Here is a 16073-nt window from a genome sequence, read left to right on the forward strand (position 1 = left end):
TGCAGGCCCAGACGCTCAACCATGGCAAATTATTCGAAGCAACCAATTAATATATATTATTTCTGGACCGATTTAAGCAAATCCGGATATTTTTCCCACGGCCTACCTGACGATCTCTCACAGCACACAACATCTCAGTGGTAAAAATCACCGACCTAGATGACTTCCTCACCGTCACGCTATCTTCTTCAATCCCAGCACACGGTCTAAACACTCGGCTTCCCTCCACCAGATAAAATATATAAATAGAATCAATAGATTAAACAAAATCCTCCTTGCCACACATCCCGTTAATTGCCTTCGCCGTAACAAACCTCCATGACCACGTCACACTTGACGAAGCACGTAAACCGAGCTAAACTGACACCAGTTCCTCTCCTCCCGGAACGGCATCTCCTTCTTCCAGGACGAACACATCACCAAACCGGCAGACATCCAGCTTTTCACAGACACAGCACCCTCGATCAGCTTCGACGGCTTCTACAGTGACAATCGGTCCTTGGCCGCCAGAATACCCCCCAAGTTTACTCGGCGCCTCCTCCACCGCTTCAAGCCAAGGAATTTCCGACCACATCCTCAAGATAGTTGGTCTTCCCCCGCGTACCTCTCATAAGTTCGTTCCAACCCGAACGACACCAGAAACGCCCATCGGCATCCATCTTTATGGAGCTATCTTTTGGGGACTCTGCACCGCCAGAGCTTCCGAAGAGACGGCCCCCACCCTACAGTCTCCATTCCCCCTGTTCCCGCCAGCCGCTGGACATCAACGGTCCCCCATCGATCGCCTAACCTCCTTTCTACAAACCCTCCTCGTTTCTTCTTCCTTACAACCCTTCATTTCTTCATCCCTCTACCTTGACCCTACCCTACATCCCTTCATCCCTACCCTACATCCCTCTACCTCGACCCCTACCCCACATCCCATCATCCCTCTACCCTACTCCCCTTCATCCCCTACCCTACACCCCCCCTACCCTATATCTATTCATCCCTCGACCCCTTCCGCTTCTTGAATCTAACGATCATTCCACTATGCAATAAACCTCGCGAAACTCATACTGTTATTGGCGTGGTCCTTGTTAGTGAAATTGAGTTTTATAAACTTAGTTCAGGAACAGGGCCACGCCCAGAACACAGCTCATTTTCTCTGCACAGAGTATTTAAGCACAACGAACCTGTTCACTTCCTCTTCGACTCTGTCTTCACATCCCTCCCCCCCAACCCCATTTTGTCCTTCTATTTTCTCTCTCTCTCTTGCAGGATTACATGAACAACAGGGGACTCTGCATCGCCTAACCTCCTTTCTGCAAACCCTCCTCGTTTCTTCTTCCTTACAACCCTTCATTTCTTCATCCCTCTACCTCGACCCTACCCTACATTCCTTCATCCCTCTACCCTACATCCCTTCATCTCTTCATCCCTTCATCCCTCTACCCTTCATCCCTCTACCCCTACCCTACATCCCTCCACCTCGACCCCTACCCCACATCCCTTCATCTCTTCATCCCTACCCCAAATCCCATCATCCCTCTACCCTACTCCCCTTCACCCCTACCCCTACCCTACATTCCTCTACCCCTACCCTATATCTATTCATCCCTCGACCCCTTCTGCTTCTTGAATCTAACAATCATTCCACTATACAATAAACCTCTCGAAACTCATTCTGTTATTGGCGTGGTCGTTGTTAGTGGAATCATGATACTGTCAGTATAGCTGATACTAACAATTGCTTATTTCAGTCCAACCTGGAGATATTCAGGTTGCCATCACTGAAAACCAGCACATATTCACATCTGATGAAGTGAATTTTTGTTTTTTTTCTGTCGATCACGTGACAATGTTTCTATCAGCCGGTTAACCGACTAATAATAATAATAGAATAATAATTGTTCTGCCCTCAGGACTGGGGAATTGGCACCCCCTCCTGGGCCCTTTAGGTTGTGTTGTTAATTTGCATTCATTTTGACATGCACTCTGACATGGAACAGGAAGTTCGCCACATGCGGTAGTTTTAGGTAGATGGTCTCAGAAAATCATCCGCTGCCATCCATCATGTGTTTACGCCTTCGAAAGCATAGTCTGTAAGTATTTGTTTAGCACAGACCACAGAATAGTATTTTAGTAATACTTTCGTCTTAAGTATATTTGTAAAGGTTAATTTTGTATCCGTAGCCAGTTGTTGTTACACTATACGTTTGACTGCTACAGAAGCGTAGGAGATGCATAAAGTTAAATTTGTAGTGTGTAATTCATATGCATATTGCTCATTGTGTCCTTCTGTTTGTTTTAGTTTTACTCTTATTTAATTTGTGTACGTCGATGCTGCACAATAAAGCATCTGGAGCTTGGAAGCTACATCCTGACTCCCGTATTCATTTGGATGGAGTTTGGCTTACTGCTGAATTGTGTACCAAGTTACACACACACAAGGAGAGCAGTACAGTAAAAAGACTGATACGCATCTGGCTAAACAACTCTACAACAACGGAACGCAGTGAGTAACAACCATTATGGATGAAAAGCATCTGAAAGCTGCTACACAAGAGGAAACGCAGAGCTTGCAAGATGGAGGATCTGTCCGCAATTCCAAACATTCTGGTTCATCAAGATCTTCTAGATCATCTGTTGGTGCTGCAGCAGCACAAGCAAGAGCGAGAGCAGAGGCTGCGCGAGCACGGGCTACATTTTCAGAGAGGGAAATCGCCATGAAAGTTGACAAAGCTAGACTAGAGGCTAATCTGGAAGCCCTGCATCTTGAAAAGGAGGCTGCAGCTGCTATTGCCCAGGCAGAGGTATTGGAGTCAGCTGAAGAGTTTGAGGGTGATGAGCTTCGTAGCAGAAAAAGCCACACAGCAATAGTAAAAGGCACACATCAACGTGTGAGTGATTACATCAGGGACCAAGCCAGTCATTTTAGCCATCAGTCTGAGTCATTCTTAAACTTGCCACATGAACAACAACCAAATAATCCCACTTGGCTTCCTTCTGAACAGTCTAAGAATGCTTTCAAGGAAGAGGACAACCTGTATGTTGTCGTTGATGCCTGTACCTCCTCACGTGCCCAACGCCAGATCTCACAGAAGCCCCACTCATTGTTCCAGCAACACAATAGAAATCCTGGTCAATCTACAAAAGAGCAATTACTGCAAAGACCAGTCAGTGATGTTTTGCATCAACAGCCAAATTATAATGCACCTCAGTCTGCAGGTGGTTCACCTGTACACCACCCAGAGTCCTCTGTTACGATGGACATGGCAAAGTATCTGGCACGCAAAGAGCTTGTGAGCACCAGTCTGTCACACTTTGATGACCGCCCAGAAACTTATAGAGCATGGAGGTCATCTTTCCTCAACACAATAAGAGACTTGGATCTTACTGCTAGTGAAGAGTTGGACTTGCTGTTGAAATGGCTTGGCAAGGAGTCCTCCGAACATGTCCGGCGTTTGAGGGCAGTTCATATAAGCAAACCAGAAGAAGCTCTCAAAAAGGCCTGGGACAGACTCGAAGAATGTTACAGCTCCCCAGAGGTCATAGAAAGTGCCCTTTTTAAGAAGCTTGACAGCTTTCCTAAGATATCAAGTAAAGAATACTACAAATTAAGAGAATTAGGGGATCTTTTAATGGAGCTACTTGCAGCAAAGGAAGATGGTTATCTACCAGGCTTGACATACCTGGACACCGCCCGTGGCGTCGGACCCATTGTGGAAAAGCTGCCATACGGGTTACAGGAGAAATGGATTTCGCAAGGATCAAAGTTTAAGGAGGAGCATCATGTCTCTTATCCCCCTTTTTCTTTCTTCACCCATTTCATCTGTCAAGAAGCCAAAATCAGAAATGACCCCAGCTTTGCACTCCCTAGCAACAGCTCCCCTCAAAGAGAGAAAACATTCTTAAAGCACATTAACTTTAAAACTCCAGTGTCAGTGCATAAGACTAACGTCTCCCCTGTTGCAGCTCAGAACGAGACAGTATTTAAAGAAGATGTAGCTAAACACTGCCCGATCCATAACAAGCCCCACCCACTGAGGAACTGCCGTGGCTTCAGACTGAAAACCATCGAAGAACGGAAAGCCTACCTGAAGGAGCAGGGGATCTGCTTCAAGTGCTGCTCATCATCTTCGCATCTCGCTCGAAACTGCAAAACCACATTAAAGTGTGACGAGTGCAACAGTGAACGTCATCATACAGCTCTACATCCTGGACCACCTCCGTGGGCTACCAGGACCTTACGCTCCCCATCAGAAGATGGCGGGGAGAGCGAAACAGAACACGGCAGAGAGGAGGAAGAAGAGCGTACTTCATCAACACCTGCTGTGAACTCTCTATGTACTGAGGTTTGTGGCAACAACTTTACGGCAAAGTCCTGTTCTAAGATATGCCTCGTCAAAGTGTATCCCGACGGACGCCCTGAGAATGCTTTCAAAATGTATGCTATGCTCGATGATCAGAGCAACAGGTCCTTAGCCAGATCGGAGTTTTTTGATCTGTTTGATATCCAATGGGATGCACTACCCTACACTTTGAAGACATGTGCTGGTACGAAAGAGAGTTCAGGTAGAAAAGCAACCGGCTATCAGATTGAAGCACTGAACGGTGGAATCAGCCTTACACTGCCGACACTGATCGAATGCAATGACATCCCAGACAATCGAGAAGAGATCCCAACACCTGAGGCTGCTCTACATCACCTGCACCTCAAGAGTCTTGCTGCCGTGATCCCAGCTCTAGATCATAAAGCCCACATCCTCCTTTTGCTGGGCAGAGACGTTCTTAGAGCCCATAAAGTGAGACAGCAGATCAACGGCCCCGGCAATACACCCTTTGCTCAGAAGCTGGACCTAGGGTGGGTCTTAGTTGGTGATGTGTGTTTAGGAAACGTTCATAATCCCACTGTTCACAGCTTTAAGATAAATATCTTAGAAAATGGAAGACCTTCACTGTTTAAGCCATGTACAAGTCACATCCATTTCAAAGATAAGTTCAGTTCCAGCTCACCACATGGTCACTCTCAAGGTCTCTGGAATAATAGAACAGAGGAAGACTCCCTTGGCCACGCTGTCTTCAGGAGAACTATGGACGATGACAAACGTGCACATTCCTTTGAGGATGAATACTTCTTAAAAGCAATGGGCAGAGAGGTTTTTCAGGATGACTCAAACAGCTGGGTCGCGCCTCTCCCCTTCAAGTCTCCAAGGCCACTTCTGCCAGGCAATCGGGGGCAAGCCGTCAGCCGCCTCTGTTCTCTACGGCGCACCCTAGACCGAAAACCGAAAATGAAAGACCAGTATTTTGCCTTCATGCAGAGGGTATTCGACAACAACCATGCCGAGCCGGCACCTCCACTGTACAAGGGAAAAGAGTGCTGGTATTTACCTACCTTTGGAGTCTATCACCCCAGAAAGCCCGACCAGATCAGAGTGGTTTTTGACTCCAGTGCACAATACAATGGCATCTCTCTGAACAACGTCCTGCTCACTGGACCAGACCTGAATAACAGTCTCTTGGGGGTCCTGATTCGCTTCAGGAAGGAACGCGTGGCAGTGACTGCAGACATTCAACAGATGTTCCATTGTTTCGTTGTGAGAGAGGATCATCGGGACTACCTGCGATTTCTCTGGTATCGTGACAATGACCCGAGCAAGGATGTGGTAGAGTACCGTATGAGGGTCCATGTATTCGGCAACAGCCCCTCACCAGCTGTAGCCACTTACGGCCTCAGAAGAGCTGCTGTGAAGGGAGAAGAGCAACATGGTCCAGACACCAGACGCTACGTAGAACGCGAGTTCTATGTCGATGACGGACTAATTTCTTTGCCAACTGAAAAGGAAGCAATTAGCCTGCTGAAGAGGACACAAGCCTCGCTCGCCGAGTCAAACTTGAGGTTGCATAAGATTACATCCAACAGCATGGATGTCCTGACAGCGTTTCCAGCAGAAGATCATGCAGTGGACATCAAAGACCTCGACTTGGGAGGAGAAACCATTCCCACACAGCGCAGCCTTGGTTTAAGCTGGGAAGTTGCTACTGACACAATCACTTTCCAGACATCTCTCAGCAACAAACCATTTACACGGCGTGGAGTTCTGTCTGTAATAAATAGCCTCTTCGATCCTCTTGGATTTGTCGCTCCTGTCACCATTCAAGGAAAGTTCCTACTCAGAGATCTGTCAATGGAAGTAAGTGACTGGGATGCTCCACTCCCACAAGAGAAATGCAGTGTGTGGGAGGCATGGAGGGATTCACTGCAAGAACTTCATCAGCTTCATATCCCTCGAGTTTACACAATCCACTCCCCCTCAAAAGCCAAACAAAAAGAAATCTGCATCTTCTCAGACGCCTCGACCAAAGCTATAGGTGCGGTAGCATACCTCAAAACGATGGATGAAGATGGTCAGATTAACATTGGTTTCATTCTAGGAAAGGCAAGACTGGCACCACCAAGTGAGCCCACCATTCCTAGATTAGAGCTTTGTGCGGCAGTACTAGCCGTGGAAATGGCGGAGCTTATTGTTCAGGAAATCGACTTGCAGCTTGATGCAGTCACCTTCTATTGTGACAGTAAGGTGGTACTTGGATACATACATAATGAAGCAAAACGGTTCTATGTGTATGTCCACAACCGAGTTCAGAGAATCCGACGATCTACACAGCCAGAGCAGTGGAAGTACGTACCTACAGAGCATAATCCTGCTGATCATGCTTCAAGGTCTGTTGCAGCCTCTCAGCTTGTCAACACCAACTGGTTCACAGGACCGGCATTCTTGTATGAACCACACAAAACCCACAGTGAACAGCAAGCCGCCTTTGAGCTCATTGACCTCAACTTGGATAGAGAGATCCGACCATCAGTGTCGAGCTGTGCCACTAACACTAAAGACAAGCCACTCACCCCTGAAAGATTTGAGAGATTCTCATGCTGGAACTCTTTGAAAAGAACAATTGCAATGCTCATCCACATAGCTCACTCTTTCCATCGTGCGACCCAAGCCCCTGCAGAATGCAGTCGATGGCATCAATGTTCAAAACCTTACACTGTCGGTGAGCTGTCTAAAGCAATGAACACAATAATCCTCTCAGTGCAGAAAGCCACTTTTGCTGAAGAATTCACCACACTTTCAAAGGGAGGTAACGTCAACAAGAATAGCCCACTGGCAAAGCTAAATCCACTCATAGATGAGGACGGCCTGCTCAGAGTTGGTGGCAGACTGAAGCTGGCAGACCTGAGCAACCGAGAGAAAAACCCAATCATTTTGCTTGGTAAGCATCATGTTTCCACATTGATCATACGACATCATCACGAGCAAGTTGAGCACCAAGGGCGTACTTTCACAGAGGGAGCCATTCGAGCTGCCGGCATATGGCTGATAGGTGGCAAAAGATGCATAAGCAGCATTCTCCATGGATGTGTAATTTGCCGGAAGCTTCGAGGTAAAATGGAGAGGCAGAAGATGGCAGACCTGCCAGAAGAACGGCTAAGCACTTCAGCACCTTTTACCTACACAGGCCTGGATGTTTTCGGCCCTTGGACTGTCACTGCAAGGCGCACTAGAGGAGGAATAATCCTCAATAAGCATTGGGCAGTGCTCTTCACTTGCTTGAGTACTCGTGCTGTCCACATAGAAGTGATTGAGTCTATGGATGCTTCATCCTGTATTCATGCTCTCAGAAGGTTCTTTGCCATTCGCAGCCCCTCCAAACAGATGCATTCCGACTGCGGAACAAATTTTGTTGGTGCCTGCAATGAACTTGGATTCCAAAAAGTAATGGGCGAGTCAAAGGTGCAGATGTACGTCAACAGTCAAGGATGCACATGGGACTTTAACCCTCCGCACTCTTCACATATGGGTGGCGCATGGGAGCGCCTGATTGGAGTGGCACGCAGAATCTTGGATTCTATGCTTATGCGTACAGACTCCTTCAACCTGTCTCATGAGGTTCTGTGCACTCTTATGGCGGAAGTGACGGGGATTATCAACTCAAGGCCTCTAGTACCGGTCTCTGCAGATCCAGACTCACCTCTCATACTTACTCCATCAATGCTCCTGACTCAGAAGCAGAGTGTACCACCTCTACCTGGAAAGTTCACAGAGAAGGATGTCTACAAACAACAGTGGCGTCAAGTCCAAAGCTTACCCAACCCGTTTTGGACTCGCTGGAAGCAAGAATATCTGCAGACATTGCAAGTTCGTCGCAAATGGCTAGAGTCATGCCCAAACGTCGAAAAGGGTGACATTGTTCTACTGAAGGACAGCAAATCACCCCGTAATGACTGGCCTATGGCACTTGTTACGAGCACCTTTCCCAGTGATGATGGAAGAGTCCGCAAGGTAGAACTCAAAGTGACCAAGCAGGGATCAAGCAAGACATTCCTCAGACCTGTGTCTGAGATTATTCTTCTTCTGAAGAAGTAGGACTGAGACTTTTCTATTGTTATCCTGTTTAGTACCTATATATGGCATCTTTACAGATACCAAGCGGGGAGTGTTCTGCCCTCAGGACTGGGGAATTGGCGCCCCCTCCTGGGCCCTTTAGGTTGTGTTGTTAATTTGCATTTATTTTGACATGCACTCTGACATGGAACAGGAAGTTCGCCACATGCGGTAGTTTTAGGTAGATGGTCTCAGAAAATCATCCACTGCCATCCATCATGTGTTTACACCTTCGAAAGCATAGTCTGTAAGTATTTGTTTAGCACAGACCACAGAATAGTATTTTAGTAATACTTTCGTCTTAAGTATATTTGTAAAGGTTAATTTTGTATCCGTAGCCAGTTGTTGTTACACTATACGTTTGACTGCTACAGAAGCGTAGGAGATGCATAAAGTTAAATTTGTAGTGTGTAATTCATATGCATATTGCTCATTGTGTCCTTCTGTTTGTTTTAGTTTTACTCTTATTTAATTCGTGTACGTCGATGCTGCACAATAAAGCATCTGGAGCTTGGAAGCTACATCCTGACTCCCGTATTCATTTGGATGGAGTTTGGCTTACTGCTGAATTGTGTACCAAGTTACACACACACAAGGAGAGCAGTACAATAATAATAATAGAATAATCATAACTATCTGTAGATGAGTTTTTTTTCTTCTGCACAATAACCAGTAATACACGTATTATGTAACACAAGAAGACCTTTCACCTGTATTGGCCTGTGAAAGCTCAGCATAAATATGTACAGGGTACAGTTTTTAAAAGGCACGAACAGTTAATGTTTACTGTGGTTACTACGACACGCTTTACCGGAGGGCTTTTATTTTGTTGATTGGCGCTACAGATGTCAACCTTTGGCTTATGATGCTTTCTGACGCAATCAGAGCTATCACACTGGTATCTGAAGATGATTGCATTAGAAAAGCACTGTGTGTCACACTATTCAATATATGCAGGACAATGTGTGTCAGTGTCTGATGTGATATTATAGTATATTGTACATTGTTGATTTGTGAATAGCTGAGTTAATATTGTATTTGAACAAACTGACAGTATTTTCCTGCTTTCTTATACTATGCTTATTGATTGCTGAGTGTCTTTCAGTTATAATTTCTGTCATGTCTCTTTAAATGTATAAATCTGATCCACAGTATGTGCCATCGACTTGATGATGTCATGAAGCTGTGTTGTGAGTTATCTGCCAATCAGCAAATCCAGACCACAGTGAAAGGCTCAGGGAAGGGAGCAGCAGCAGCGGGCGGTCTGGCCTTCGCTGGAGGGTTAGTCGGGGGACCTCTTGGTATCACAGTCGGTAAGTGGGAATAAATGCATGCAACAGTTTCTCCCACTCGTGTGTGTGTGTGTGTGTGTGTGTGTGTGTGTGTGTGTGTGTGTTTGTGTGTTTGTGTGTGTGCAATCATAATTCCACATGTTTGAAACCCTCTTACCCATGTAGGCGGTGCTGTCGGACGCCTTCTGGGCTGCTGGCTGACCAGTGGACAGTTCAAACCGCTGCCTCAGATCATAATGGAGCTCAGTCCTCAGCAGCAGCAGAAGCTTTATGGTAGTCTTCTGGCCGTGCTGGGAGACATTCAGTGGACAGATTTGGCTCAGCTAACTGCTCTAGTGATGGGCAACGCCACCCTGAAGCAGCAGCTGTGAAATGTGAAATCACATATTGTAAATTTGCACAGACGCCATCACAGACTTGGTTACAGGTTATACGGTTATTGTGAAAACAGCTGTATACCTGGATTAATTTATTATGGGAAGTACACTCATCAGATGAAGAGCGTGTTCTTTCAATTTGAGAGCATCGCTCATTGAGTCCACGCTCAGATTTGGTACTGTCTTTAGCTTGATCCAGTAGACTAATTGAGTTTTTATTTTCTAATTAGTGTTGGTTTTCTAGAGGGGGCCGGGGGCACGCTCACCTGGAAGAAAATGTTGTACATTTTAAAGTTAAATGCATCAGTCTGGTGCACTTTGAGACCAACATCAAGAACATGAACATAATTCAGGCTGAAAGTAACGCAGTTTAAACTGACAAATGCAGGAAGGACAGCTGGCAAGAAATCACTAACTGTGTCATTCTGTAAATTAACCGATTTATAATATCACTGCTTCATCTATAACGCGATAGATCTGACTATAATAACACGTGTATTCACGTTAATTTTTTACTTTGATTTATTCTTATTCTTTCAGCTGAGACCCCAGCGATGTCAAACGGACTTTTGGGCAAATAAATAAAAATATATATAAATATAATTCTAAGCAGTAAGGAAGTTTCCTTCCATAACTTAAAATCACCCACACCAAACATTAAAGTAGCCGGAGACTGTAAGACACGACTCAAGAAGCCGACACACGTCAGTGAATGTGTGATGAAAGAATATTTACACATTTCTTTTCTATTTACTCCCAAGTCTGTTTCGCACCACTAAGGCTACAGCTGAAAGAATAAGGCTAAAATATTGTCATACAAGAACACATCTGCAACACATTAATTTACCATAATACACACATGTACTTATAGTCAGATCTATCGTGCTCTAAATGAAGCAGTGATGTCATGAATCTGTTAATTTACAAATTCACACAGTCTGAGATTTATTACCAGCTGTCTTTTTTTGCATTTGTCAGTTTAAACTGTGTGATTATGTAATATTCATTAACGGTCCACGTACCGAGCTCTGATTGGTCAGTGTGTATTTGAAGAAAAGGAATTAAATCACATGTTGCTGAGGGAGCAGAGGGGCAGAAAACGGTCAGAAGGCAATTCATTGGTGATATTTTGTCTTCAATAAATAAATGTTGGAAAACAATCACTTGAGTCGTCTCGTTCCATGACCCACAACTGTTACATATGGACCAGATGGAAGGTAACTGAAGATAGGACTAATGATATACTATTTTATTAGTTTATGGGCTTTTATTTTGTTACCCACCAAGTTGCAGCGGAACCGGATGTTCCTCGTAGAACCTGTCTGAATGGACTTTTATCTGTTCACCTTTTTTTCTGGATGTTTTTCCTCTGACTCATCTCCCGAGTCAAAACCACACCCATTAATGCATTGCTGGTGGAATCCAGGGAACTACCATTACATGTGAGGAGAACTAAATTAGCATTATCACACTGGATTAGTATTCAGGGTGGACTTAATGGAAATACAGCATCGACTGTCCTGTACAATGGTTGAGACTCGACATTCTCTGGTAAAAGCTTTGGATGGGACGTTAACAGGAAAGTGAAACAGTTCAAATTAGATACCATACAACATAGTCCAGCAATTATTAGTAGCAACATTGCTCCATGGATATTTCCACAACCCAAGGTAAATCTAGAGATATTAGAAAAGAGAAGAGAATGGACTGAGAGGAATGTAAACATCGGATACTTGGTTCAAGATTTACTGAATAAAAGCTATTCTAATTATATAAATATTATTACAGGTGGATCTAAACACTCAGATAATAATCATGTAGGAGTGGGCATATACATTCCAGAATTCAACAAAGGAATTGTTAAAAGCACTTCAAACAGGTTATCAGTGTACACAGCCGACCTGACAGCAGTAATCATCAGTCTTCAGTGGGTGGAGGAGGTCAAACCAATGAAAGTAGTTATGTGTTCACATTCTGCAGCTGCAATACAAAGTATACAATCCGGTCAAACAGTACGAGAGGATCTTTTAACTGAAGTTTATATGTCATTACTGAACTCACAACATTTAGGAATAGATGTACATCTCTGTTGGGCACCGGCTCATGTTGGAATAGAGGGAAATGAGGTTGCAGATAAACTTGAGAAAAAAGCGTCAAACAAAAATAATATTTTAGAAATTTGTTTTGGGAGGTCAGAAGCAAAATCAGTAATACAGCACGGAATTATTACATCTTGGCAGGAAATTTGGAATAATGACAATGAGGGTAGAAATTACAACAAAATTCAGACGTCAGTCAGAGTGAGAAGTGATGGAAGTAAAAGTAGAAAAGAAGATGTTACTTTCAGTAGATTAAGGTTCGGACATACAGGACTCAATGACACGTTATACACATCATGAAAAAGACAGAGTGGGATAAATGTGAGATATGCAACTGTAAAGAAACTGTTGAACATGTGCTGATAGAGTGGAGGAAGTTCAGGGTGGAAAGAGAGACTGAAGAACAGAGTGGTAGATACAGGAAGGGAGTGGAGCATCAAAGGACCGTTAGAGACAGGGGACAAACAAGTTCAGCTTAAAAGGGCTTTATTTAATATTTTGAATGGATCGGGTTCAATATCCAGAATATAACTTCTATATGAAGTTTATTTTAATTTTTTTATTTTATTTATCAATAACATTATTATTGTGTTTAAATGATAACTGTCATAAAGTCATGATATTACACACTCCGGTCCAGTAGGTGGCGCCTTAAACGTTGGTTTGTAGTCCGCCATTAAAGTGAAAGAAGAAGAAGAAGAAGGAGAAGAAGAAGAAAGAGGAGAGGAAGACGAAGAGGACTCATCTCATGGTAGCCTATAAAGCTATTGAAGTTAGCTTAGCATGCTACCTGGAAACAGACGGACGGGGACGGAAGTGACCAACACAGCGCTAGTCAGAGTTTAATGAGAGTAAACGGTGTTTTTAACGGAGTTCGTCTGGAGGAAAACTTTCTGTGGTTTAGTGAAAATGTCTAAACTAGAAATGCTGAGATCTTTAGTCAACCAGCGACTAACTGCGGCTGATGAAGAGATATTTGGTCTGTTTGAAAGAACGATAGCAGAGTACGAGGAGGAACTCGCTCGTTCAAAAGAGGAGAACAAGCGACAACGGGAACTTCTGGACGCTGTTTTCAACCCGGAAGTCCGGATACAAAGAGCACGTGGGTTCACTTTATTTCTTCTCTCAGTTCTCAAACACTGTTCATGCTCCGGCTGATACATTTTAATGTAGTTTGGAGTGAGACTCTGTTGTAATTTGTCGTTTTCCTCTTCTCCTGATTTAATACCTGCAAACGTGTCGCTTTTCGGCGAACTGCTGTCACAGTTTTTTAAATACATTGATAAGGCAGGGTATGCTAACTGCAGCCTCTGCTCCAATGAAATGAAGTACAGCAACAAGGGCTCACGTGCCCTCTCATCACACTGCCAGACACTGTTCACTGTAATGACCACAGCAAGTGTACTTCCGGTCCCAACAGTCCCACAAAGGCCCTGAAGTAATGAGAGAGAGTGTTAAGGAGCCTGTACCTTCATAATTTCAATAATTGAACTGGATTGAATGCATATTAATTGTAAATAGAAGATGGGCCACAATACTAACGGTTTTACAGTAACAGTGGAAGTTAATATTAAGCCATACAGTAACAGGGTACAATGGAAAGTAATCACTTCATTTTGTATAGGCGATGGTTCTCGCTACTCTTGCTATCTTTGTTTTTATATGACTAAAACTTTAGCTCAATGGATTTTGTCTAAATAAAGGTTAATAATAAGAATAATATTGATGTAAAAAAAAAGCTAACTAGCCAGCTGTTCAACTAGAGCTGAAATACTGATTAATAACTAAATAATAAATTCGTTTTTTTGCTTAAAGTAAATGTCTTATCATTTAATTTTCTTCTCAGAGTACACCAGAATGATACATTTTAAAGACCATATTTAAAATAAAATTATCCCGGGGAACACCCCCCTCGGGTGCTTGTCCCCTTTTTCACCTCTTATGAGTTTGCAGGTATGCTGATTAGTTCTCTCAGCTTCTAGATGACAGGAAATATTTCAACTTAAAGTACAAGTTTGTTCTCTTTGATAACACCACATGGATTTGGCAGCTTAAAATGGTTCATATGTTCATGGTCACATAAGTTGATTACATTATTGTATTATCTGGTTCTATTGATACTCTGGAAGTGTATGTCCAGGAGACTATTTGCTCAATTCTAATATTTCTTTGTAACACCTCTGTGTGTGTTTACTGTTTTCCTGCAGACGTCCAGCAGCTGTTGTTGGTTAAAGAAGAGGTTCCCTCTGAGCAGCAGGAGTGGAGCTCCAGTCTGGACCAGGAGGACCCAGAGCCCTCACACATTAAAGAAGAACAGGAGGAACTCTGCACCAGTCAGGAAGGAGAGCAGCTTCAAGGTCTGGAGGAGGCTGATGTCAAGTTCTCATTCACTCCTGTGAAGAGTGAAGATGATGAAGAGGAAGCTCAGTCCTCACAGCTTCATCAAAGACAAACTGAACAGATGGAAACAGAAGCTGATGAAGACTGTGGAGGACCAGAACCAGACAGGAACTTGGATCCAGATAGACATCCAGAACCAGATACTGATGAGAAGACTGGAGACTCTTCTGATACTGATGGCAGTGGTGATTGCAAGAAGACCAGAGTACCTCAGTCAGGTTTAAACTATGTGAAACCTGATGAAGTCAGTGATTCAAGATGTAGCGATGGTGAGAAACTTTTTAGATGCTCTAAGTGTGAGAAAACATTTGGCAAGAGACACAAACTGAAGATACACATGAGAACCCACACAAGAGAAAAACTTTTCAGCTGCTCAGTCTGTAAGAAATCATTTTACCAGCGTTCACATTTAAATGTACACATGAGAACCCACACAGGTGAAAAACCTTTCAGCTGCTCAGTCTGTAAGAAATCTTTTAACAATTGTTCAAATTTAAATGTACACATGAGAACCCACACAGGAGAGAAACCTTTCAGCTGCTCAGTCTGTAAGAAATCTTTTAACCATCCTTCAAAATTACAGATACACATGAGAACCCACACAGGAGAAAAACCTTTCAGCTGCTCAGTCTGTAAGAAATCTTTTAAGCAGTTTTCAACTTTACAGATACACATGAGAACCCACACAGGAGAAAAACCTTTCAGCTGCTCAGTCTGTAAGAAATCATTTAAGCAGTTTTCAAATTTACAGATACACATGAGAACCCACACAGGAGAAAAACCTTTCAGCTGCTCAGTCTGTAAGAAATCATTTTACCAGCGTTCACATTTAAATGTACACATGAGCACCCACACAGGTGAAAAACCTTTCAGCTGCTCAGTCTGTAAGAAATCTTTTAACGATCGTTCAAAATTACAGATACACATGAGAACCCACACAGGAGAAAAACCTTTCAGCTGCTCAGTCTGTAAGAAACCTTTTAACAATCGTTCAAATTTACAGTTGCACATGAGAACCCACACAGGAGAAAAACCTTTCAGCTGCTCAGTTTGCGGTAATAGATTTGAGCGCAACAGAGATCTAAAGGTACACATGAAAACCCACACAGGAAACAATCCCCTTTAGCTGTTCTGGTTGCAGTAAAGTTTCCGTTTGTGATAAAAGCTTTCAGCACGAGTCACCTCTGAAGTTACACATGATTAACTGCGGTTCAACTACACTGATTTCAATACAAAAATGCACTGAATGAGCGCCAACTGTACAGTTTGAAATAGTTTTGATGATTATATTGATAATTGATTTGATGGTAATGTAAGTTTAAGACGATGGTTTTACCTGCATCTGTGCACAGTATATTGTATTTAAATGATTTCATCAATAAAAAGAAAAAGGTTTGTGTATTTCACTGTTTCATACAGTTTTACATAGCACACTTTGTTCATCAGGATTAAATCCATCAGTGACTGGAGTGT

General features: G+C 43.4%; 2 protein-coding genes and 1 long non-coding RNA gene across 3 annotated transcripts; 2 read left to right on the forward strand and 1 right to left on the reverse strand.

The window, feature by feature from the left end:
- The first annotated feature begins 8473 nt into the window (after positions 1 to 8473).
- On the forward strand, positions 8474 to 11261 carry LOC142947297 (protein C19orf12 homolog). The gene is made up of 3 exons (XM_076088783.1): positions 8474 to 8679; positions 9585 to 9745; positions 9890 to 11261. The coding sequence occupies exons 1-3, from the start codon at positions 8618 to 8620 to the stop codon at positions 10093 to 10095; spliced, it is 429 nt and encodes a 142-aa protein (XP_075944898.1). The 5' UTR covers positions 8474 to 8617; the 3' UTR covers positions 10096 to 11261.
- On the reverse strand, positions 11124 to 12347 carry LOC142947301 (uncharacterized). The gene is made up of 3 exons (XR_012953347.1): positions 12163 to 12347; positions 11385 to 12081; positions 11124 to 11177 (listed from the first exon to the last, which is right to left on the reverse strand). It is a non-coding gene; the product is annotated as an uncharacterized LOC142947301 (long non-coding RNA).
- A 509-nt stretch (positions 12348 to 12856) lies between these two features.
- On the forward strand, positions 12857 to 16001 carry LOC142947293 (uncharacterized). The gene is made up of 2 exons (XM_076088776.1): positions 12857 to 13302; positions 14408 to 16001. The coding sequence occupies exons 1-2, from the start codon at positions 13110 to 13112 to the stop codon at positions 15724 to 15726; spliced, it is 1512 nt and encodes a 503-aa protein (XP_075944891.1). The 5' UTR covers positions 12857 to 13109; the 3' UTR covers positions 15727 to 16001.
- The last annotated feature ends 72 nt before the right edge of the window (positions 16002 to 16073 follow it).

Source organism: Anarhichas minor, unplaced genomic scaffold, assembly GCF_050575085.1.
Source record: "Anarhichas minor isolate MPS153535 unplaced genomic scaffold, ASM5057508v1 ptg000011l, whole genome shotgun sequence".
Taxonomy (NCBI): Eukaryota; Metazoa; Chordata; class Actinopteri; order Perciformes; family Anarhichadidae; genus Anarhichas; species Anarhichas minor.

Excerpts from the sequence above, each read along its gene's own strand:
- LOC142947293 (XM_076088776.1), top strand. The coding sequence starts at position 13,110 with ATGTCTAAACTAGAAATGCTGAGATCTTTAGTCAACCAGCGACTAACT. Across the intron at positions 13,303-14,407 it reads AGTCCGGATACAAAGAGCAC|ACGTCCAGCAGCTGTTGTTG; the intron begins GTGGGTTCACTT and ends GTTTTCCTGCAG.
- LOC142947297 (XM_076088783.1), top strand. The coding sequence starts at position 8,618 with ATGGTCTCAGAAAATCATCCACTGCCATCCATCATGTGTTTACACCTT. Across the intron at positions 8,680-9,584 it reads CACCTTCGAAAGCATAGTCT|TATGTGCCATCGACTTGATG; the intron begins GTAAGTATTTGT and ends TCTGATCCACAG. Across the intron at positions 9,746-9,889 it reads ACCTCTTGGTATCACAGTCG|GCGGTGCTGTCGGACGCCTT; the intron begins GTAAGTGGGAAT and ends TTACCCATGTAG.